Here is a 25,430-nt window from a genome sequence, read left to right on the forward strand (position 1 = left end):
ACCGCTGGAAAACACGGCGCTGTTGCGCTTCTACAGGCTCACGCATCCCCAATCCAGTGCTCCAGAGCGGCTCACAATCAATGAACACTAACTAATGCTGATGAATAATGACAATGTTTACTTTACCATGTTTATATAGTAATATGTTTTAGACGGTTGTAACAATGCATATTTTATGTCATCTGAACTGAAATGAGCAGGTGCAACTGCAACAGAGGCGCAGACATTTCAAAATAAGAGTCCCGGTGTATTTCGAGCTTGTTTATAATTAAAAGTCACGCATTATATTTTCGTTTTTGGTTACACAATAAACTGTATTTAATTTCATTCCCATTTAATTCATAGTCAGGAGGAAAGACCAGTATTTGACACATATTCAATAAAATGTCAGGGTTATAATAGTTAACTAAAACCATTTAAAAAATCTTCATTACTTGAAATTAAATAAATGTTAACTGAAATTAAAAAAAATAAATAAACAAGCTTATTTGAAGCTTTAGCTTAACCTGATATGGCCTACTGACTAAAACAGAAATACAAAGTTATAAAAACTATATAGATGTTTTTAAAAAACAAACAAAAAAGTGAATTGAGCTCTCTTTCGTTTATTTTTAATGTAAAAAACAAAATGATGTCAAAATGATGTTGGTTATGTAATGCTTAAATGCTTAATGTATTACAATTGAACTAAACTCATTAGATTTTAGGAGACTAAATACTGTATTTAGTCTAAAGACTAAAATATGACAAAAAAGAAATGGCATTTTAGTCAAAAGACTATGACTAAAACTAAATCAAAATTTGCTGTCAAAATTAACACTGTTTTATATTTAGGTTATTTTCAGGCTCTTAACATTAAAGTCTCATAATTTCTTCCCTAAGTGAATTTCAATTTTTTTTTAAAAGTGAGTCACTTACATGCATATTTGACCTTGTTTTACTCTGTTCCTATACTACTTTGAGTTATTATGACTCTTGGGTAGCAACATTTCAAGTGTCTAGTTTAAAATAAGACCAGATTTATGAATATAGACCATAGGGTTTAAGAGCTGCAGAGATTTTTATTTGGGTATGTCGTTTTCAGAAAATTCTACAAAATAGGGGCGCAGGTTTTTAAGCAGGGAAGATGAAGGAAGAGAATAGACAGGGGACAGTTTAAATCAAACAAACAAGATAATCCAAAAGACACAAATGCAATTTAGACATGATGTCAAAACAAAGACAATAATTCTGGGTACACTGAACAATTTAAGCCCTGAATTTTGCGGAAATCACAGACACTTTGGCTTCAAATAATGTCACAGCATTGTGCTCTAGTGTTGACTTCGGTTGACACTGGAGTTTCCCTCCATCCAGAAGTAATACTTGCCAAATATTTGAGAAAAATTACATTGTAAACGAATTTGAATACAGATGTGCTTAAGGAATTTGTTGGCTAGCCTTTAGACACAAGACTGGACATTTGTGGCTTTTGAAAACATTTTATCAGGACACAATGCCAAAAACGTTGGCTATGTTAATGTTGTGTACCCGTTAGCACTGGTCAGATATTACTTCTCATGATCTCATAAATCTAATCCTTATACCACTGTTCAGAGAGTTTATGACTTTATGACAAACTATTTTGAACATGCTGCATGTTTGGCTGGGGCTAATAAACATTGCAAAAATTACAGTTTGTGCCTGAGCGCATGAAAACATGGTTCACTCGCAGCTGTGTCCGTTTCTGTAGCCCTAACAACCCGAACCGTTATGGATTATTATAGTGACTTAATACAAAAATTCTCAAAGCCTAATCGATTTTACGGAACTTGACTTTTAATGAATGTGGTAGACTTCTGCATGGAAGGCGTTAATCTCTGAGCCGTGCTGTATATGAGATCATGAAGATTGTCAGATGATTGCCGTTATGAAACTAATCAGATGATTGCTGCAGTGAGTCAGCTGGGTGGGGCGGCATGTTCCTCAGAGATCCTGCAACTAATCTTGGGTTGGTTTGGGTCAGAATGACGTTAGAGTTATACTGCATCTCGCTGTATACTAGATCTATCTATCTATCGTTCATCTATCTATCTATCTATCTATCTATCTATCTATCTATCTATCTATCTATCTATCTATCTATCTATCTATCTATCTATCTATCTATCTATCTATCTATCTATCTATCTATCTATCGTTCATCTATCTATCTATCTATCTATCTATCTATCTATCTATCTATCTATCTATCTATCTATCTATCTATCGTTCATCTATCTATCTATCTATCTATCTATCTATCTATCTATCTATCTATCTATCTATCTATCTATCTATCTATCTATCTATCTATCTATCTATCTATCTATCTATCTATCTATCTATCTATCTATCTATCTATCTATCTATCTATCTATCTATCTATCTATCTATCTATCTATCTATCTATCTATCTATCTATCGTTCTATCTATCTATCGTTCTTCTATCTATCTATCTATCGTTCTTCTATCTATCTATCTATCGTTCTTCTATCTATCTATCTATCTATCTATCTATCTATCTATCTATCTATCTATCTATCTATCTATCTATCTATCTATCTATCTATCTATCTATCTATCTATCTATCTATCTATCTATCTATCTATCTATCTATCTATCTATCTATCTATCTATCTATCTATCTATCTATCTATCTATCTATCTATCTATCGTTCTTCTATCTATCTATCTATCTATCTATCTATCTATCTATCTATCTATCTATCTATCTATCTATCTATCTATCTATCTATCTATCTATCTATCTATCTATCTATCTATCTATCTATCTATCTATCTATCTATCTATCTATCTATCTATCTATCTATCTATCTATCTATCTATCTATCTATCTATCTATCTATCTATCGTTCTTCTATCTATCTATCTATCTATCTATCTATCTATCTATCTATCTATCTATCTATCTATCTATCTATCTATCTATCTATCTATCTATCTATCTATCTATCTATCTATCTATCTATCTATCTATCTATCTATCTATCTATCTATCTATCTATCTATCGTTCTATCGTTCTATCGTTCTATCGTTCTATCGTTCTATCTATCGTTCTATCTATCGTTCTATCTATCGTTCTATCTATCGTTCTATCTATCGTTCTATCTATCGTTCTATCTATCGTTCTATCGTTCTATCTATCGTTCTATCTATCGTTCTATCTATCGTTCTATCTATCGTTCTATCTATCTATCGTTCTATCTATCTATCGTTCTATCTATCTATCGTTCTATCGTTCTATCGTTCTATCGTTCTATCGTTCTATCGTTCTATCGTTCTATCGTTCTATCTATCTATCGTTCTATCGTTCTATCTATCTATCGTTCTATCGTTCTATCGTTCTATCTATCTATCGTTCTATCGTTCTATCTATCTATCGTTCTATCTGTCTGCTATCTATCTTCTATCTATCTTCTATCTATCTTCTATCTATCTTCTATCTATCTATCATTCTATCGTTCTATCTGTCTGCTATCTATCTAGCTATCTATCTATCTATCGTTCGTTCTATCGTTCTATCATTCTATCTGTCTGCTATCTATCTATCTGTCTGTCTGTCTGTCTGTCTGTCTGTCTGTCTGTCTGTCAGCTATCTGTCTGTCTGTTATCTATCTGTCTATCTGTCTATCGGTCTATCTGTCTGTCTGTCTGTCTGTCTGTCACCGTTTGCTAAAGTAATATTATTTTTCCCCCCGCACAAACCTGATCTCAGATTTCAGACAATCTGTCATCACCATTTAATTATTGTTTTAACCTGTTCTTTGATCCTGAACACCTGTAAATGAAACCTAATTTTCCTAGTTTCAACTCGTTGCCCTCTTAATGCTAAAACTGAAACCAAATTCAACATAAAAGCATTAATAATCAAATTCTTCACCTGCTTTTCTAAATGTGTGCCACACAGACTTGCTGGCCTCCTTCTAAGTGGGATTAAATTATTGGCTCTATGTTTCCAAAGGTTTCTCAGATCCTAGAATTCCAAAAGCAGCTGGAAAGCTTTTTGTGTCATAAGCTGTCTCGAAAGGATTTTCCACACTTTCAGTATGCAGTGTGTCAAGCGTATAGGACATAGTTTTCACTGAAGCCTTGCAGGAGTCAATGGAAAAGAACCCACATTTGAAATGATCCTTGCTGTTTATTTATTCATTCATACTTTCTGGTTCAAACTTAATGTTAATGCAGTGTTAAAGGAATGGGCTTTATTTACGTATTATTTACAGTGTGTTCCAAGGAATACCAGTATAATTTTGTTATAGGGAAGAAAGGATTGCACAAATTCTTCAGAATTTCTCTGTGTTCACATGGTGACTATATTGTTATTGTCATGAACGCTTGAAAAACAGTCAACTGAATTTTCTTGATTGTAAGAATTGCCTGCAGCAAAATAGCATTTATGCAAATCCTTGATACTTCACAGACATCAGAGCTTGTGTCGTAAACTTTGACATTTTCAAACTCCCCAGCGGAGTCACATGTGTCCTGGGGCTTTGGCTCTGTGTCTGGTTCATTCAACAACAAAATATAATGGAAAGATCTTTCACAACTTTTTGAAACAGTGAGACACAGATGCTTGTGTCCTAAAGGGAAAGTTCACCCAAAAATGGCATTTTTGTCTCCATTTATTCAACTTCATATCGTTTTTGTGTGCTTTTGTGTGTTTTTCAGCAAGCCCATGATGGACCTGCTGGTCATGCTTTGTGCGAAGTACCACCTGAACCCCTCTGGCCACACCATAGAGCTCGTCACCACCAACAGGAACCATGTGAAGTTCAAACCCAACGCCCTCATCGGAGACCTAGAGGCTGAGAAGATCCTGCTAAAACCGAAAGGCATGGAAGACAAAAGCAAAAAGACAGGAACACATATGCCTGAGGTATACATGCCACTGCACCTTAAACATGAATTATACCGGTAAAGTCACCATGAAATCAAAATAGCCAATTCTTATTTATTATAAATGATACATTATATTGCCCCAAAAAAATTGGAGCCATCCCTCCAAATCATTGAATTCAGGTGTTCAATCACTTCCATGACCACAGGTGTATAAAATCAAGCACCTAGGCATGCAGACACTTCTACAAACATTTGTGAAAGAATTGATCGCCCTCAGGTGCTCAGTGAACTCAAGTGTGGTACCGTGATAGGTTGCCACAAGTTCATTCGGGAAATTTCCTCAACACTAAATATTCCACGGTCAACTGTTAGTGGTATTATAACTAAGAGGAAGCAATTGGGTCAGCGCATGCTGAGGGTTACAGTGCGCAGAAGTCTGTAGCTACAGACCTCCAAACTTTGTGTGGCCTTCGGATTAGCTCAAGATCAGTACTTAGAGAGCTTCATGGAATGGGTTTCCATGGCCGAGCAGCTCATCCAAGCCTTACATCACCAAGTGCAATGCAAAGCGTGGGATGCAGTGGGGTAAAGCACGCCGCCATTGGACTCTAGAGCAGAGACGTGTTCTCTGGAATGACCAATCACGCTTCTCTGTCTGGCAAACCAATGGATGAGTCTGGGTTTGGCCATTACCAGGAGAACGGTACTTGCCTGCATTGTGCTAAGTGTAAAGTTTGGTGGAGGGGGGATTATGGTGCGGGGTTGTTTTTCAGGGGTTGGGCTTGGCCCCTTAGTTCCAGTGAAAGGAATTCTTAATGCTTCCGCATACCAAGACATTTTGGACAAATTTCATGCTCCCAACTTTGTGGGATCAGTTTGGGGACGGCCCCTTCCTGTTCCAACATGACTGAGCACCAGTGCACAAAGGTCCATAAAGACATGGATGAGCGAGTTTGGTGTGGAGGAACCCACCAAAGGGTGGGCCAACTCCATATTAAACCCAACGGATTAAGAATGGGATGTCATTAAAGTTCCCACGCATGTAAAGGCAGGCGTCCCAAAACTTTTGGCAATATAGTGTATATCCATGCATGTCATTATTTTTTTTATTCATGTTCGCTCTTTACTTTTGAATCAAAATATTTTCTCCTCCCTCTTGCAACAACATCTCTTTGCTTCTCTGATGACGTGTTTACTGTCACTCAAATGAGATCGAAGCAATAGCAAACCACAACCATCTAATCAATTCCTGATGGACAAAATTTTTTTTCCTTGATTGAGAAGCCGTTTCCCTCGGATATACGTCACAATAGGGTAGAAAAGACACCGCTTCGATTTAATGGCGAGTTTAAAGTCACATTAATTTATATGTGCTTTACAATAGATTGTTTCAAAGCAGCTTCACAGTAAAAAACAGTCAATGATTGTTAATGTTGCAAAATTGATTATGAAACGACTTCAGCTCTATAAAACATAATAGTGTCATTATTCAGCTCAATTTCGTTCAGCGTTTATCCAATTCAGTTCAATAACAGTGTCGATGTTGCAAAGTTCATAAATTCTGAACTTTTTAAATAAATGTAATATGGGAAACATTAGGCGCCATTGCAAACAGTGGCTTAGCACTCTACTGTACTACACTACACAAATAGTAGTATGCTAGTGTGTTATTCTGAATTCAACCAATTCATGTTTTAATCAGTATTCATCTTGTAAATAACAATGGCTCTTTTGAACTTTTATGTAACACTTATTTAAAAATGCCTTAGCATTGGTCATAAAATAGATGCTAATAAACACAGCTGGATTGAAACAACATTGAACTAAACTGAGTTGTTGAGCTGCTTTTAAATGTTTCATAATTCATGATTTTGGTAAAATTAACAATGTTATTTAAAGGGGTCAAATTTTCCTTAACTTTTGACATAACAGGTCTTTGCACGATTAAAACATTCTGCAAGTTTAATAGCTTAAATCGTCTTCCTTATTATAAACAAAGCATTTATTTAATCACGCTCCAAAAAAAGCTTGTTTGATATTGCGGGATCTGTGACGTCTGTAACAAGTATATTCTGTTTTTTATTTAGTTTTCTTTGTTCTCAGTTCCTGTTTGCCTGATTTCTAGTTAATCTCCTCATTTAGTAGTTATTTTCTATGGTTCCTAATTAGTTCACACCCGTTTCTCCCTCGATTACCTCTTGTGTTTATAAGCCCTGTGTTCTTTAAGTTCCTTGTCTGATCTCATTGATGAGTAGTGGTTGTGTTTCTCCCTGCTGTTAATCTTTGTAAATTTTTCAACTAAACATCGAAATAAATCTAATTAATAAACTAAATTAACCATTTAAACTAAATTACTGATCAAATTATTGATCTAAAGCCCACACTGTCACTGTATGATAATTGAAATGAACTGATGACATCAGCGTTTTTTCCAGAATGGCTATACAGCTGAATAAAATTATGCTGCATTATTTTCCTGTTTAACACTGTAAAGCTGCTTTGAAACAATCTACATTGTTAAAAGCGCTATATAAATAAAGTTGACTTGACTTGACTTGACTTTGTAACGTGTGGATTGTCATTTTAAAGACCTTTCACTGAGTTATGTCCTGATTTGTGCACTTACTACAACCTCACATATCGTCAAATTTGCAAATACATTTGCATACGACTGCCTCCAGAGCAAGACATCGACAAATAGTTGTACATCATTGCACCATAAGTCCCGCTCACTGGCATTCAGTCGCTTAACAGCTGACATTTGCTACACTGGATGTGAGCGTCGCGTCAAAAGGAAATAGAGCCCATTATAATCAGTGACGCTGTCTACACTGATACAGTATACAGATGTGTGTTCAGTTTCTGACATACTGTCGACAACAGGACAAATGAAGGAGTGAAAGAATGTTGGACTTCAGACTTCAGATGGAGCCCAGCGTCAGAAACAAGTGGATGGTTTATTTGAATGGCGTCATCTGTTGTTCCACACCCTGTGAGATATATTTAGATGACTCAAAGCAGCGGAGCATGGCTGTACAGCATACCAACAATACACATCATAACGAATGACAAACAATATCACATTAAACCAAAACAAAAAGCATGTGGCCGTTGGGTTTTACAAAAAGGGTTTATAGCTACGAATCTCAACCAGAGGGCCTCAGCAAACCTTCAACGGGACCACAGGTTTAAATTAATAAAATAATATTAATACTAGGGGTGCACCGATCCGACTTTTTCAGTCCCGATACCGATACCGATGCCTGGGCTTTGTGTATCTGTCGATACCCGATACCGATCCGATACTATTGTTGAATTAATAATAAACTGTATATCTTCCACCTTATACCTTCCTTGAAGAGACTAAAGGCACCAGACTTTACTAACTAAACATAACTAAGACAAAATAACAGATGAATGTAAAGTGTTGAATTCTTATTTATTTAAAAAACAATTGTGCTTTCAAATCTAAAATATAATGTAATCAAACTTCTTTAAATAAATAAAATGTAGCAGTGGAAACAAAAAACAGTCAAACATACAATAGTAATCTGACAGTTACCAAACATTTTTTACACTACAGATCATTGTTTTGGTATATAATCATATCAATATTAAAAAGTAGCATTACAAATTAACAAATAGTCTTAATTTTCTGCCATATGCAATTTAATAAAAATGATCAGCTAGCTAATAACAACTTTGTTCTGGTTTCACCTCACTCCTGTCTAAATGATTGTAGGCTAGGCCTATTTATTTTACTACACATTGTCAACAGAAATAAGCTGAAATACTGTCGATAATTAAAAATAATTCTTACTACCCACTCTTGCTTAATTGGGTAAGCACTTGTGTTCTCATTTCAGATGCGTTCTGAGTAAATTAATAAACTGATTCATGAGTTCAGTGTTGGACAGATCAGTTGTTCTAACCAGTCGTTAAAATGATTCTGTTCAAATGAGTCATCAGGTCACGAATCGGACATTAGCAGACACGTTGTGTGTGAATCCCGTCTGTAAGAACATCGCGAAAGATGTCAACACAAAGAAAACACTTCATAACTGAATAAAATTTGTCTCCCGTTTATTGAAAGTATGCTTTATGTCAGCTGGTAAGGGAAGAGGCAATGTTTTTTGAGCGCAATTCACAACCAGCGATATTTCAAGGACAAATTTGTCCGAATGTGTCACGTGCAACATGGTTTCGGTCTTCCGACCTTTTGATTTGGATTAATATGTGAAATATGAGAGAGCTAACGCTGATTATTTTGAAGACCCAGAGAGTGTGCGCGGGGGAGGAATTCTCTGATCGGTCTCTCTGTCACTCAGTCACAAGCGTAGCATCTGTTCTACATCGCTCGTAAATCACAATAACTCATCAAATTAGGCTTTGGCGGCCGTCAAAAAATGTTCAATGCAGGAAAAACCCTGACTTTGCAGTAATACCACCTCCCCTCGAAACATTTAAGTTACTTTGCAGACATTGCGAACTAGTTCGCGTGGCAAGCGTGAAACATCTCCTCCACACAGCCGAGTCTCTTCTAGCATGCGACACACGTGAAGCTGACGAATGACGTCGGTTCTGCTGCGACGGAAAAAAACACCTGGATCGGCTTGTGGATCTGTTCATTTTTCCGATCCCCGATCCAGCTATTTTGTCAGTATCGCGGCCGATATCCGATCCTAATATCGGATCGGTGCACCCCTAATTAATACATTAAATGTAAACTGACAGCATATTACTTTTACCCCCCTCATCATCTATTGCTTTTAATATCAAGCTACCAATATTAACATTAAATTAGTTACAGTGCATTTTGGGATTGTCTTCTTAAAGGTCCCGTTTTTCGTGTTTTTTTTGAAGCTTTGATTGTGTTTACAGTGTACAATATAACGTGTTCATGTTTCATGTGTAAAAAAACACAGTATTTTTCACACAATTTACTTATCTGTATACTGCTGTTTTCACTGTCCTCAAAACGGCCTGAGAATTTCCTCGTTCTATGAAGTCCCTCCTTCAGAAATACGTAACGAGTTCTGATTGTGCCAGCGGATCCCGTGTTGTGATTCGACAGCAGCTTAGCTCACGTTGCCCGGAAAGGTCACGCCTCTTACCATAACGGGGAGATGAACGCGCTCAAACTACAGCCCCTGAAGGCCAAACAAAGGTGATTTGACTCCGGGATGAAAATAACAGCGTCTGAACGACATGGCGACAAACGCAACCGAACGGAACCGAACCGAACCGAACGCAACACTTCCTCTTCTCCATGAGGGAGCAACAAGACCACGCCCCCTTTTTCGCGTATTCTTGTGGGCGGAGGTTAGTCGACAAACTGCTCTACTGACGTCATTAAAGCAGGATGTACATGGATGTAGTCCAAACCGGCCGTTCGCTGTAGGCTTTGAAAGGGAACTTCTGTCAAATAAAATATCTCGCTTGGTATTGAACTTTGAGCTTTATAATTTTACAGGTATTATTTATGCTCTTACAGCAACATTTCACACTAACTAAAGTTTGAAAAATGGGATCACGAAGAACAGGACCTTTAACCATGGATACATTCGATCATAATCATGCTTCCTACCAGTGATCCCTTAAAATGCTCCAGTAACACTTGATGGTCCCCTTTAGACATTCTGTCTACAAAGTAAAGTTTCATCAGTGAATATATTAGGCGTGTAGTTTCAAATGTTTTATTCTTAAATAATTTGGTCACACTAATTTGGTCACCAATATTGACAAAGTATAAATAAGTCCATGTGTTAGAAAACTAGGTTATGTCACTGACTGTTCCCATTCAGATCTAACTAATAATCCAGTCGTTTTATTTAGTTTATGGCATAATGCACACCTCCTGTTATAATCTGAAATTCTTCACGCACTGCTGTCACTATAATATTTCACTGTAACGGTATAGCTGGAACATAAAGCATTTATATGATAAATAATTAGCCAAGTTTAAATGTTAAAATATCCCTATTGTGATTTAATTTCATTATTGTATCTTCATTTACAAGTAAAAACGTCACATCCTTACTTAAAGTGCCCTTGTTATGCTATTTTAAAGTTTCCTAGTTTTGTTTTGGAGGTCTCCTACAACAGGTTTACATGCATCAAAGGTTAAAAAAAAGGTTTCATTTTCTCATATTATACATTGCACATCACCACAACGTTCAATGATTCTCAAACGACTCAATGGATGAATCGGTCTCTCTAAATCCCGCCTTTCCGCGAGCCTACTCTGTTCTGATTGGTCAGATGGCCCAGTCTGCTGTGATTGGTCTACCACTTACAGTGCATGTTTCGGAAACAAACGCCCATTCATAGTTTTCACGTGACGTCACACCATTATAGGAACGCCCACCTGGAGGGCAAAACAAGGCTTTCCTCTATTGCCCGCCAGTCATTTTTTAGGTTTGTAGTAAGTTTTAATGTAGTAAGACAGTGATATTAAAAGACCAAATTCAATATACACCTTATTGATTTTGCATACTTTGTACAGGCAAGCAGATGAACACAGAATATTAGTGCAACACAAGGTAAAGTGTTTACCCTATCGAAAACCATTAAATAGGTCTTCTTGGCTCATCTACTCGCCTACATTTAGTAGGCTATGCATCATCAAAAAGGTGTAAACTGAATTTAATCTTTTAATACCACTATTGGCACTTTAAGGGTGGGTTGCAATAATATAAATTCTTTAGCCTGGCGTTGGTTCATCCCGATCAGCCCTTTAATTCTATCTTTCTACATAGTTAATCTGTGTTTAAAATTAAGTGGTGCAACACAACTCGATTTAAAAAAAAAAAACAGAGCCGAGATCAACAAATCCTTGATTAGCGTTGAACTTTGCTTAATTTAATCCTTATTGGTGCTACCCACCCTAAAGTGTTTTTCAAGTTAAGCGTTTTAAAAACGTCCCCCTGTTTTTAGTAATTGAAATACTGCAGCAGGTGCATCTTGTTCACATAGTTTAAAAAAAATTGACAGGCTTGTGAAAACTATGAATTACCATAACTGAACTCCAGCTCCGTCAGGCTCAGCGACTGTACACACTGTAAAAACAGTAAACATGACACCGATTTTACACCAAAGCCCAGTGCGAGTCCGAATCAATGACGAAACATCGGAAGAACTAGTTATTCAACCCGAACCTTGAGCAGGACATTTCTCAGTGCTGATACTCAGTTTGAGTACTCGTTTAATTAACTCTTGAGAGACACTTCGCGAACGAGTGTCACATGTTGACTGGGTTGTATTTAACACTGTGTTTAAAAATCTGAACTTTGGCGCGTCGTGGCGCCAATCAGGAGCCTGCTTGCTGCTGTCACATTGTAAAGTGACGTGATGAGAAACCCTGTATAATTTTAAAATACTACTATTGTGTCACAAAATGTAGTTTTAAGACTTTTTCAGGTGGGGATGTAGTTGTTTAAAGCTCAAATCTGTGGTTGATTTATAAAGAGCGCCTATTTAAAAAAATGTATCTTGCGTTTTTTGGAGTTGTGAGATCCAGGCGATCACCGGGCGCTCAGCGCTCATTAACCCCGGCGAGAACAGCCTTTCCTCGGCCAGTCCTTCTGGCGTTTATCGCTGGCTCTGATGTCCTGTAGTGGTTCGTCTTGTGTGTGGATCTAACGGGCGATCTTTGGTGTCATGAATCTATCATTTGTTGTCTGCCAAATCGCTTTGACTGAGGGCAAAGAGCAGTTTCATAACTTTATTTTTTAAGGATATTTAAATATACATGCAGTGAAGATAATGTAGGAATTGCCTGGACCACATTTGTGTGGCTATTAATGTTTAATATATTTTTTATGAAAATGAAAAGAGGCAGAGTGGTGTTTTATGACATATTTCTCCTGGAGCGCCTTGAATGCGTGTCTATTTCGCTTCAAACGCTCAATTTATACACAAATGGATTCAAAATGTTCAAGCGTCCAACTAGACGCGGTTTTGACGCTCTATTCGCGTTTGGTGTGAACGCAGCATAATGAGAGTTAGTTGACATGTAGCTGCAACATTACTTATAGTTAAAAGAATATCTAAAGGGGACTATCAAAATAAAGTATACTCACTCGCTATAAACACACATTCTTGCAGCACACTTAAACTTATCTTAAACTTATCGTTTTTCCCTCTTCTCTTCCAGGCAACCGTACGATTAGTGATAAACTACAAGAAAACCCAGAAAACCATTCTCAGGGTGAGTCCTCGGGTCGCTCTACGAGAACTGATTCCGGCTATCTGTGAGAAATGTGAATTTGACCCGCAGACCACAGTTTTACTCCAAAACGTCCACTCGGAAGACACTTTGGACTTGAGCAGCTCCCTCAATGACTTCGGCCTGAGGGAAGTGTATGCAAGAGACACCAAAGGTCAGAGCCCAGTGTGTGTTTATGCTAAGTGCATTAAAATCAGGCAGGACCGGTTTTCATAAGGTGACATTGAGATACTCTGCAAAACGCTTTCATTATACTGTACTCTTGGGTTTGCTTCTTTTCTCGCAGTTATGAGCCCTGCAAGTCCTATAAGTCTGCCTCCATCTCCTACTCACTCAGGTAAGTTACATTAAACATGTTGCGCTTTCCATTTGAAAAGAATAGTCCTTCTGAAATGCAAGTTCAATGTGGTTAATTTTTGCATTAACTATTCCTTTAAGCAAGAAATGAATAATGTCTAACTACTAAATGCATTAAATCACAGAAATATGTCATCATGGGACAGAGAACATCAAGAGGGAGAAAGAAAATAGGCGGGCATTCAGTTTATTTCGGAAAGGAAGCAAGAAGAAATCTGAACAGGTGAGTTATGAAAGCTTATATTTACATAACAAGGAACGATAACATTGAGATTTTTTTGGTGTGTGACGTTAAGATAAGGTCAAAGGCATGTGTGTTTTCATTTCTTTGTAAACATTCCCCGAGCACCAGTGGTCATATTTGTTTTATGCAAATTGTTAAAGACTTTACTTGTGATTGGCTTACCGGTGGGACTGGTTGGGATTGTGCTGACTTACGATTGGCTGTCTCTCGTTAAAGTCTATGACCGTGAGTGCACCGGCATCTCCAGTGCACAGGAAACAGAGGCCGGTCAGCATGAGTTCCTTCAGCACGCATTCGCCGATCACGTACGATTCTAATACCATGCCCACCGACATGCCAAAGAAAAGACGAGCCCCGTTGCCACCTAGCATGATGTCGCAGAGCATGCCTAGCGACCTCAGTCCTTACCACGAGGCTGACCATCCTGATAGTAACCAGGTATGTAGCGCTGTTCTGTGATACAGTTAATATTTACTAGAACATGCACTGGAGTCCAAAAGTCTGAGAGCAGATTGAACGTTTTTGAGGAAGAATTCTGCAATATTCCTAATCAAATGCAAGTCGTTGAGTGACATTGATTTTGTGACTCTTTGTACAGACGTGTGTTTTTCTTCCATTGAAGCTCAAGATGCTCTTTGGATCTTCTCAAATGCTTGACAACATCATCAGGTTTTGTTCATGCAGCTCCAGTGATACTTTCATTAATGCAAAAGACACACAGTCCAGATACTAAGACATTCTCAAACGTGTTATTCTGACTTGTAATGTTTACATTTTGTATTCAAAATGTATTTTGAATTAGAAAAGAACAAAAAATAGCAGATATGTACACTAGTGGTCTCAGACGTTTGGAACAAATAGTGTAAAATGCAATGACCCCCAAAAAAGTATTTGGACACCTAAGCTGCACGTAAAAAACATTTAGTGGATGTATGAAGTCAGTTCTCCTCAAATTCACACAGATCATCACATTAGCTAAGATTTAACTAACTGCAAAGTGTGGAAAAACGTTGGTAACACTTTAGTTTAGGGTCCAATTCTCACTGTTAAATAGTTGCTTACTAGCATGCATATTGCTAGGATATTGGCTGTTTATTAGTACTTATAAAGCACAAATGTATGCCTTATTCTGCATGACCTTATTCTACATCTCTTAATCCTACCCAATACCTAAACTTAACGACTACCTTAATAAACAGTAATTAGGCAAAAGTCGTAGTTAATAGTCAAATCAAGTCAACTTTATTTAGATTGCGCTTTTTACAATGCAGATTGTTTCAAAGCAGCTTCAAGTATTAAACAGGAAAATAATGCAACAGAATGTTATTAGGCCGTACATCCGCTCCGGAGAAAATGGTAATGTCATCAGTTAATTTCAATTATCATACAGTGACAATGTGGGCAGACCAGTAATTTAGTTTAAATGGTTAATTTAGTTTACTAATTAGATTTATTTGGATATTTAGTTGAACATTTAGTGTCCCCAACTGAGCAAGCCAAGCCAAAGGCGACAGTGGCAAGGAACCAAACCCCATCAGGTGACCTAATGGAGGAAAATAAACCTTGGGAGAAACCAGGCTCAGTCGGGGTGCCAGTTCTCCTCTGGCCAATTAACAAACAGCGTATGATTATTATTCTGGCAACTTTACAGGTCAGGGGTCATATTAGATCGGAATATTCAAAAGATCGGAGGCAACACGCTAGTGAGGGGTTTATTGAGGATGCCGTATCGATTAAACAATTATTAAATAGGAATATTCGAACGATCGGAGTCATCACGCCAGAGACAGATAGTGAGAATTGGACCCTAAACTAAATAGTGACCATTATGCTTGACAAATGTGCTTGTGCTGTGTTTCTTTAAAATAAATGCCACTTGATTCGATGTTTTGTATTGATTGCAATGAAAACATGCAAATTATAGGGGGAAAAATGCAATGACAGTCAGACAGTGTGGTTTCACTTTCTAAACACTCTTTGGTGCCACTATAAGTGAGCATTCATTTTTGTGGAAGTCTTTTAAAGAAAAACTATACAAACTATATTTTGTTTGTTATATAAAAAAAAAATTAGATTTTATAAAGTTTTGCATTTTAATTGAATTTAATTTAATAAAAAAAAAATATTTCAATTTTTATTTAATAAAACAAACTATAGGAAAGAAAACATATGCAATTGCATTCAGACATTTTTAAGTGTGGTTTAAGTTTCCAAACACTCTTTGGGGCTTCATTGTCATGGAAGTCTTTTAAAGAAAAAGAAAAAAGATTTGGTAACCTGCTATTTCATGACCTGAGTTCAAAGTATCTATGTATAAACTGCACTCTGCAAATAGAGCGAGCGGTTAAACCTTGCTTTCACAGTATTTGTTTTGTTTCTACGTAAACTGGGCGCTGGGCTGAGTCATTTCATCACCTTGTCATTAGGGAATGTGGTTACGTTTCCCTCAGCCAAATATTTGGAGTTATATGTCACATTTATTACTGTCCCCCTGCCTGCTTTCCAAAGAATATGGCCCCTCTGAGCCGGGGATCCTCGACAGAGTCGTCCTTCAAGAAGTCGTCCACCAAGCGGAAGGCCCCCCCGCCGCCCACCTCCAGCAGCCCAGCCTCTCCTGATGAGACCACGCAGGACAGAGGCATGACAGGTCCGTTTCAAGACTGTTCGTGTGTAAAACGGAAACTTTCTGAGAGTATGCTTGTGTTCACCGGCAGTTTCAAGGGTTTTCTTGGGTCAAAATGGTGGTAGCTTCCATACACTGACATCCACACATTCATTACCACATATATTCTGATTCACTACATAATTGAAATGAGTCAGTTGCTTAATAGCACTTTATGTCAACAAAGAATATGAAAGAATGCACAGGAGTTATTGTTAATTGTTGAAACATATGGCGGCACCTAATTCATAAAATGTATAAAATTTTGCTGTATGTATGCTTATTTAGCTTATGAAACAATTAACTTTTATAAAATTTAGCAGTAGGCCTATAATATTACCTTATATTATAGTTTCTATGAAACACACTATAGTTATTAAAAATAATTACATTTATAAAATTATATATTAATTAGATCATATTATATTAATTATATCATATTATATTAATTATATTATATTTTCTATCAGAAAACTATAGTTTGTTCAAAATAGTTACATTTATAAAATATTTCTTCATATATTAAATTATATCAAGTTTTTCTACAAAAATTAGTTTATAAAATTATATTATATTATAGTTTATATAAAATAAACTATAGTTACAAATTTAAAATACTTAAATTTATAAACTATTACTCTATATATCATATTATATTATTACTTTCTATAAAACAAACTTTAAAAAATAAAACAAAAAGAGTAGCCAAACACATTTCGAAACTAAAACTACAACTGCTATAAATGAAATAAAAATTAAGTATAGACAAACATTTTTTTTGTTATTTAGAATGTTAAATATATATAAAAACATGTTTTAGTGCTGTGTTTATATGAGCTCAGAAATGAGTATTTAGTATCTTTAGCATCATATATACACATATATATATATATATGTGTATATATGTATATATGTATATATATGTATATGTATGTATATATATGTATACACACACACACATACACTATAGTTTGTTGAAAAAAGTTACATTTATAAAATATTACTTTATATATTCTATTATATCAGCAATTTTTCTACAAAAATTATAGTTTATGAAACAATTTGCCTGTTAGTTTATGACATTTTGCTGTAGGCCTATTATATTACATTATATTATAGTTTCTATAAAACAAACTATAGTTGTTAAAAATAATTAAATGTATTAAAATATATGTAATTATTTTTAACAACTATAGTTTGTTTTATAGAAACTATAATAGCTAAAAAATTGTTTCATAAACTATAATTTTTGTAGAAAATCTAATATATAGAATAATATTTGATAAATTTAAGCATTTTAAAATTGTAATTATAGTTTCAAATTTAAAATACTTACATTTATAAAATATTACTCTGTATATTATATTGTTATTTTCTATAAAACAAACATTAGAGAATAAAATAAAAAGAGTAGCCAAACACATTTAGAAACTAAAACTACAACTGCTATAATTGTAATAAAAATTAAGTATAGACATTTTTTTTTAGTTATTTAGAATGTTAAATATATATAAAAACATGTTTTAGTGTTTATATGAGCTCAGAAATGAGAATTTCGTATCTTTAGCATCATGCTTTGTGCTCTGTGATCTGTTGGCAGTAGGTGGAAAAGTAAGAAAGAAAGTTATTATTTAGAATTTAGGCTATTGTTTGAAGTTATTATTTCTTTATTCAGAGGATTGTGTGTGAAAGGGCTTAAAGGAGCACAGCAGCTGTTCTTTTAATGTGTGGGCATTTGGGGACGGTGCAGAAGGGCCAGTGTGTGTGTGTGTGTGTGTGTGTGTGTGTGTGTGTGTGTGTGTGTGTGTGTGTGTGTGTGTGTGTGTGTGTGTGTGTGTGTGTGTGTGTGTGTGTGTGTGTGTGTGTTGCCTTTGCATTTCTGTATGTTTTGTCTCCACCTAGTGGTTGAACAGACACATCACCACTTATTCTGATTTGATCTATTTGAGCATGATTATTAGATGCCTGCAAGTTCTAAGGCAGCTCTGCATTGCATTCAAAATGCATTATGACTAGCCCAGAGAAACAATTATAATGGTAGACTTTGAGAATATAAAGTAGCTATAAATCAAATGACCCAATGTTTGTGTGTGTGTGTGCCATGTATTCGAATGTTTACTATTCTAACATCTAAATCTGTTGAATCTCAGAAGGCAGCGCTCTGTGTTTGGGATCTGAGCCGTGGTTTGGCCTGAGTTGGGATGGGTGGTGGCTGGGCTGGTGAGAATTTACTAGATGCACCACTCGGTTAAATGTTTGCAGCTGTATTAGTTGGACTCTTTCTCACACTCATACACACGTACGGGCAAACGGTTGCAAATGGGCCACAGCTGTGGTGTGTGTTTGAGTTCCTCCAGGGTGTAAACACAACTATGACATTTCATCAGAGGTGTTATATGAGCAAATGTGATTGCGTAAGTGCTCAACCTGACATTTCCCTGGATGGAAATCATGAGGAATTGGACAATTCTGTTTCCAATTGCATTGAATGTTTTATGCGGCTCCTTAACGATTAAGTAAGTTTGTATGTCAGTATGGGCCTGCTTCTGAGTTTCACACCATTTATCTTTTTGACCAGTTCATTTAAAAGAATCAACTGTTCATGAATCAGTATTTTTATTGCTGCAATACAACTATAGATTTTTTTTTCTGTATCATTTCATGCCGCCCGTCTTTCTCTGTCTTCCCGTGCAATCTGCACTACAACCTCACAACTCCACTAAAATATCACTTCTTTTGTGGAAGCGATTGCTTCTCATTTCTATGGCCTGTGCGTTTGACTCATTTTACAGTGTGATATCATAGTTTAAAGTTACAAAACTCAGAGCCCTCACTGAAGTTTTAATGAGGTGTCTACATTCACTTTAATTACTGTTGTACAGAAGACTCTGTTGCCAAGGTAACATGCTCATGCTGCATAATTAGACTGATTGATCTTATGATTCTCTCAGTTTGATTAATATCTATCTATCTATCTATCTATCTATCTATCTATCTATCTATCTATCTATCTATCTATCTATCTATCTATCTATCTATCTATCTATCTATCTATCTATCTATCTATCTATCTATCATCTATCTATCTGTATCTATCTGTCTGACTACCTGTCTATTTGTCTGTCCATCTGTTGTCTCTTTCTATTTATCTGTCTGTTCGTCTGTCTGTCTGTTGTCTCTCTGTTTATCTGTCTGTCTGTCTGTCTGTTGTCTATCTTTCTATATGTCTATCTGTCTGTCTGTCATCTGTCTGTCTGTCTATCTGTTATCTATATCTGTGTCTGTCTGTCTATCTATCTGTCTGTCTGTCTGTCTGTCTGTCTGTCTGTCATCTGTCTGTCTGTCTGTCTATCTGTTATCTATATCTGTGTCTATCTATCTATCTATCTATCTATCTATCTATCTATCTATCTATCTATCTATCTATCTATCTATCTATCTATCTATCTATCTATCTATCTATCTATCTATCTATCTATCTATCTATCTATCTATCTATCTGTCTGTCTGTCTGTCTGTCTGTCTGTCTGTCTGTCTGTCTGTCTGTCTGTATCTGTCTGACTATCTGTCTATCTGTCTGTTGTCTCTTTCTATTTATCTGTCTGTTCGTCTGTCTGTCTGTCTGTCTGTCTATCTATCTGTATCTGTCTGACTATCTGTCTATCTATCTGTCTGTTGTCTCTTTCTATTTATCTGTCTGTTCGTCTGTCCGTCTGTTGTCTATCTGTTTATCTGTCTGTCTGTCTGTCTGTTGTCTATCTTTCTATCTATATGTCTATCTGTCTGTCTATCTGTTGTCTCTATGTCTGTCATCTGTCTGTCTGTCTGTCTGTCTGTCATCTGTCTGTCTGTCTGTATCTGTTATCTATATCTGTGTCTATCTATCTATATGTCTATCTGTCTGTCTATCTGTTGTCTCTATGTCTGTCATCTGTCTGTCTGTCTGTCTGTCTGTCTGTCTGTCTGTCTGTCTGTCATCTGTCTGTCTGTCTGTATCTGTTATCTATATCTGTGTCTATCTATCTATCTGTCTATCTATCTGTCTGTCTGTCTGTCTGTCTGTCTGTCATATATAATTTGTCTATCTATCATTTGTCTGTCCGTCCGTCTTTCCATCTATCTATCTATCTATCTATCTATCTATCTATCTATCTATCTATCTATCTATCTATCTATCTATCTATCTATCTATCTATCTATCTATCTATCTATCTATCTATCTATCTATCTATCTATCTATCTATCTATCTATCTATCTATCTATCTATCTATCTATCTGTCTGTCTGTCTGTCTGTCTGTCTGTCTGTCTGTCTGTCTGTCTGTCTGTCTGTCTGTCTGTCTGTCTGTCTGTCTGTCGTCTATCTATCTAGCTATCTGTCTATACATAATTTGTCTATCTATCATTTGTCTGTCCGTCCGTCTTTCCATCCATCCATCCGTCTGCAGATCACTTTTCTCTTTATTATTTTTCATTGTCTCTTATTACATTAATCATGTTTTGGATAATATGTTGATTTTAATTTCAATACTAACTTCTCTCTGAAAGCACTCATAAAATTACATTGTTTTGTTAAATGCAGGTTTTCTATGAAGTAAAAAGTGAGATCAGGAGTGTGAGTGAGTGCAGTCTAATCAGGCACCAAATCTGCAGGCAGACTTTTCTCGTTGTTCATAACTATACACAGATGGCCTCTTGAGATCCAGCAGGGTTCGTTCACTCAGTTTTGTTTCTTACAAGTGTATTTTATGAAAGCTTTTGCAACTTTTGCTGAGTTGCATTGAGTTTCACAAGGCTTTCCCCAATGCAGGGTCGAGTCAACACTGATTGGCTGATGGCACTAACAGAAGCCCTGAACCCTTCACTCATTATGCTAACAGTCAAAAGTTCTAATGACTGAGAAAGAAAATAAATATATAAAGAGCCAGAAACGCATAAATAAGAGCTCAGAATGGAGCAGAGAGCAGCTACAGAAGGGCTTTGAATCTAAATGTCTGGGAGAGATCACAGAGACAGTTCTCTGGACGTTTCTTCATCTCGCTGGTCTCCAGAGAGGACGATTGAAGAGCTAAATCAGGCCAGAGAAGCGAGACGTCTTAATTAACGGCACTCGCTCAGTCTGACAAGCAGAGAATCCATATTAACGCTGCATATGCCACATCTCTCTCTCTCTCTCTCTCTCTCTCTCTCTCTTTTTCTCTTTATCAGCTGCTCCTTCATGTGAATGGGCATCACTTCATTTTGATGTGGAAACCCCAGCTTCAGTGAAGAACTGTTTGGGCTGCACTTTGAAATATTTAAGCATTTCTCATGATTTTACACTGCAGAACCAGCGTTGGCGTCTCCACTGGAAGAGATCAAGGAACAGGAAGAAATGAATGTGACCTGCACTGTGCAGGAGGAGCACCTGGAGGATGACAGCAGCCTCAACCTGTCCGCCGACATCTCTCTGGACTCGGGCCGAGCTGGGACAGCGTCTCCTTCTCAGGATTCTGACATTCTGGACAGTGGCACGGCCAGAGACAATGCATCATGTGACCTGTCTACAGATGCGGAGTATGTACAGTAGTAGCTAATTGCAGTGTGTTAATTTATATTCCGTTTATATTCAACCAGTCAGAACACTGTAAAGACACCTAGAAAGCAGTGAGAACTAGGGCTGCCCTCGACTAAAGATTTTTAGTCGTACGTGTATATTAATAAACCATATAAATCATAATAGTGCGTCTTTAATTGCCTATACATAGCCTAATCAGTGCTCAAGTGTACGCATAAAGCTTGCCACAGTGCACCGGCAAACTTAATGATTATGAATGTGTCGAAGGGCTGGACGATTAATCGAAAACTAATCGAAACCGAAATGTAGAACCTCTAACCGACGTAATTTTCCCATGTCGGTTATTTCGGTTTTAGTCAGTCACATTAAGTGCAGTTTGCAGGCATGCGGAAAGATGCAGGACTCACAAGCAGTTATCTTTGTTTAGATGTTTTACACAGTTGATACACGTAAGTTAATCGCCATTCTTATATGCACTGATACACAGAGAGACGGCGTGCGCAAGCCCCAGATCACTTTCACTTGCGTCCTCATTAAGTTGGTCCATCAGACTAACAGTTTGTCAATTAAATGAGTTTAAAGGCTTGCCAGTTTGAACATTAAAGCGATTGTGCAGAGAGGAGCGCAGAAACTCATTGTCAACGCTGTACTGTGATTTATCACTAAAGTAGCTTAGAAACTCAACCGTTATAGCATAGATTTTAATACTTTTGAAGTAACTACAAACCACAGCTTCCTAATTAATAGAGACGGTATGAATAATTATATAATAACTTAATGCATTCAGATAAATGAAATGTAGGTCTATGTGCTAATTTATCTGATGTACAACAAGCAGAAATCTGCCCCATAGACAATAACTGCTGAAAAGTGAGCAGTTTCCGTCAAGTATTTTAAAATCACAAAGAAATGCACTTTTTCATAAGAAAAAAATATCCCACCTTTTAACAGTAGAACATATTTACAGTACAAACCTTATCAGTGAACTATGAGGGCAAAAAAAGGAAAGCAAAACAAAGCAAAATAATCGTTCATTAATCGTAATTGAGGTAAAATGTTCAATTAATTGAGATTTTTATTTTTGGTCAAATCGTTACAGCCCTAATGTTTTGTAAAAAAATCTGAATCATCATCTCCGCAGTGGACGCATCTATGCACGATTCATACGAATGACATAATCTGAGAATATTTGTTTTCCACCTGAATTGGCGACAGTCGCTTGACATTTCAAGCTTTCTATAGATATACTTCTCATGTCTGTGAGGCATGTATTCCCTGAGTTTCGGTTCATTTTTGTTACGTGCTCAAGTTCACAGAGACTGAGACGGCAGAAAGCGCATCCTGTTTGTTTTCTTTATTTTACAAAAGCACGTTTCGTTGTTATTGTGTGTGTGCACAAATAAAAGTAGACCATTTCAGTACAGTTTCGAATGATGTATTACTCTTATCTGTATGAACAAAAATGTAGTATTTTAAGATGTTTCGACTGTTATCAGAAAAAAATACAAGTGATCACGCTGGCGCCTCCATGTCATGTAGTAAAACATGCTATACTTCATCCTCCACACTTCGCACAAACACTTGGACATGCGCCTAATAGTAGTCCACATTTATGTAGGTTAACACATAGACTGTGAAAAAAATATGGACGTAGTGTACGTGACGTCACCCATAGGATTCTGAAGAGCAGTTTTGAAGCGTTAAGTAGGGACGAGCTGGCCATTGCCATCTTGGCAGTGCGTCATTGCGCTTCACTCCCGGATAACAGAAAATGGGCAAAGAGGCGGGACGTGGGTGGAGCTGAGGTGACGTGATGACTAACAGACAGCAGACAAACAGCAATCCACCTGTCACTCAAAGTGGCCACACCCTTAATTATGCAGAACTTTAAGGCTTTATATAATGTAAACGAATGAGTTATAAAAAAAATTCACCCCCTCACAGTCGTCATGAAGGGCAAAATTAGCCGTAAAGACCAAAACCACAATTTATACCAGACTGTAAACATGTTTTTATCTGCTGTAAAGTTGGCCATTTTAACATGAGGCTCAATGAGATTCTCTAGTGGCCAGTCGATGAATTGCAGTTTAAGTCCCTTCCGTATTGGCTTCAAGAGAAACTGGGGGAGGTTGCCGCTTGGGTTAACACTAGAGATCGGCCATGTAAAGTTGCTGATACATGTTTCAAATGATAAGCCATATTTGAGGTCGATGGATAATAGGCAAACGCTTGGATCTCCTTCCTGACATACTGTAATTAACACAAAGAACAGCCGTTAACGACCTTTCCCTCATGGACTGTGACTTCGCCACAAGGTTGTTTTTTTTCTGCGACTAACCAACTAATATAATTTTTGTAGACCAAGCCTCTTCTAGTCGACTAATGATTAGTCGAATATTAGAGGGACAGCCAAAACAACCTAGAAATGCAACCTAGAGATTCTCTTATTAAAGGGTAACTAAACCCTAAACCAACTTTTTTTAGTTAATGATCTGTAATACTGGGGCTTTATTAATGCTGTTCATTGATTCGAGTAAATGTTTTGACATTTGAGTATAAAGTGTTTTAATTCTATAAAATATGGTGTAAAACCGCCAAAGTGCTGCCCTCCTAAGGTTGAACGGTGGCTACTGCAGTTGAATTTTCCTATTGGACGTTGTGGTACATCGTGACGTAGGATGGTACCTCCAACGGCTCACTATCCGCCCCTGGCACGAGCTCACCACGCCCTCAGAAATGTTTCCCCCAATCACACGATGAGAACGGCTTCACTCCAGTATGAACTGTCATGTTACATGAAGTAAACATTATGAATGAAACTCACTTGACACTTGCTTTAACATTGTATTGAAGAAAATACGGTTAAATAATGCAGTTGTCAGTACACGTCAGGCTTTTCTTGCGATATTATTGCCGCCCGTCATGTGTACAGATAATTTTCATACATGAGACGCGCTTTCAAACCCTGACACGCAAGATAGACGCAGGACGCAGATAGATTAGGTCAGTTCTCTTGCGCGGCTGCTTCACTAGCATCGTCGGCATCGGGATTTAACGCAGTTTGAGCAGCGGCTCGCATTGATAAGGCTCCGGGTTTGTGTCTGTTACAGACCCCACCCTCCTCCACTTCAGGTGAAGGTAGGAGAAATTACCGCTCTGTTGCAAAGCTGGCGTCACTCCAGTCATTCTCCATCTTTGCGACTCGCGAGTCAGACAACTGTCAATCAATCCGTCACTGCGAGTCTCAGGTGCACACCCTCCGCTCAGCCCCGCCCTCGGTTCGTCCCCTCTGTCTCCGCCGGGCTCTGCCCACTTTTCCAGCATTTTTTGAAAATTGCCAGTGGGTGGAGTTAAGCTCTGAGCAGGGGTTTAGTTACCCTTTAAAGGAGATTTAGGTTTGTTTTTATAAATGTATGTAAATGTTTTTTTCATTTTTCCTCATTTTGAATTAACTGTAGGTATTTATTTTATTCAATGTGTTTTTTAACCATTACATGGT

The 25,430-nt window shown here is 37.0% G+C and overlaps 1 protein-coding gene across 4 annotated transcripts in view; it reads left to right on the top strand.

Annotated features, from left to right (window-relative positions):
- cobll1b (cordon-bleu WH2 repeat protein-like 1b) overlaps window positions 1–25,430 on the top strand; it is an 89,308-nt gene that overhangs the window by 49,884 nt on the left and 13,994 nt on the right. For all 4 annotated transcript variants that reach the window (XM_079821415.1, XM_079821416.1, XM_079821417.1 and 1 more), the window contains 7 exons: window positions 4,715–4,922; window positions 13,041–13,266; window positions 13,399–13,449; window positions 13,595–13,692; window positions 13,930–14,151; window positions 16,222–16,360; window positions 21,702–21,930. In XM_079821415.1, the coding sequence (XP_079677541.1) occupies window positions 4,715–4,922; window positions 13,041–13,266; window positions 13,399–13,449; window positions 13,595–13,692; window positions 13,930–14,151; window positions 16,222–16,360; window positions 21,702–21,930 (1,173 nt within the window). The remainder of the gene's footprint in view (window positions 1–4,714; window positions 4,923–13,040; window positions 13,267–13,398; window positions 13,450–13,594; window positions 13,693–13,929; window positions 14,152–16,221; window positions 16,361–21,701; window positions 21,931–25,430) is intronic.

Source organism: Gobio gobio (assembly GCF_949357685.1).
Source record: "Gobio gobio genome assembly, chromosome: 7".
Taxonomy (NCBI): domain Eukaryota; kingdom Metazoa; phylum Chordata; class Actinopteri; order Cypriniformes; family Gobionidae; genus Gobio; species Gobio gobio.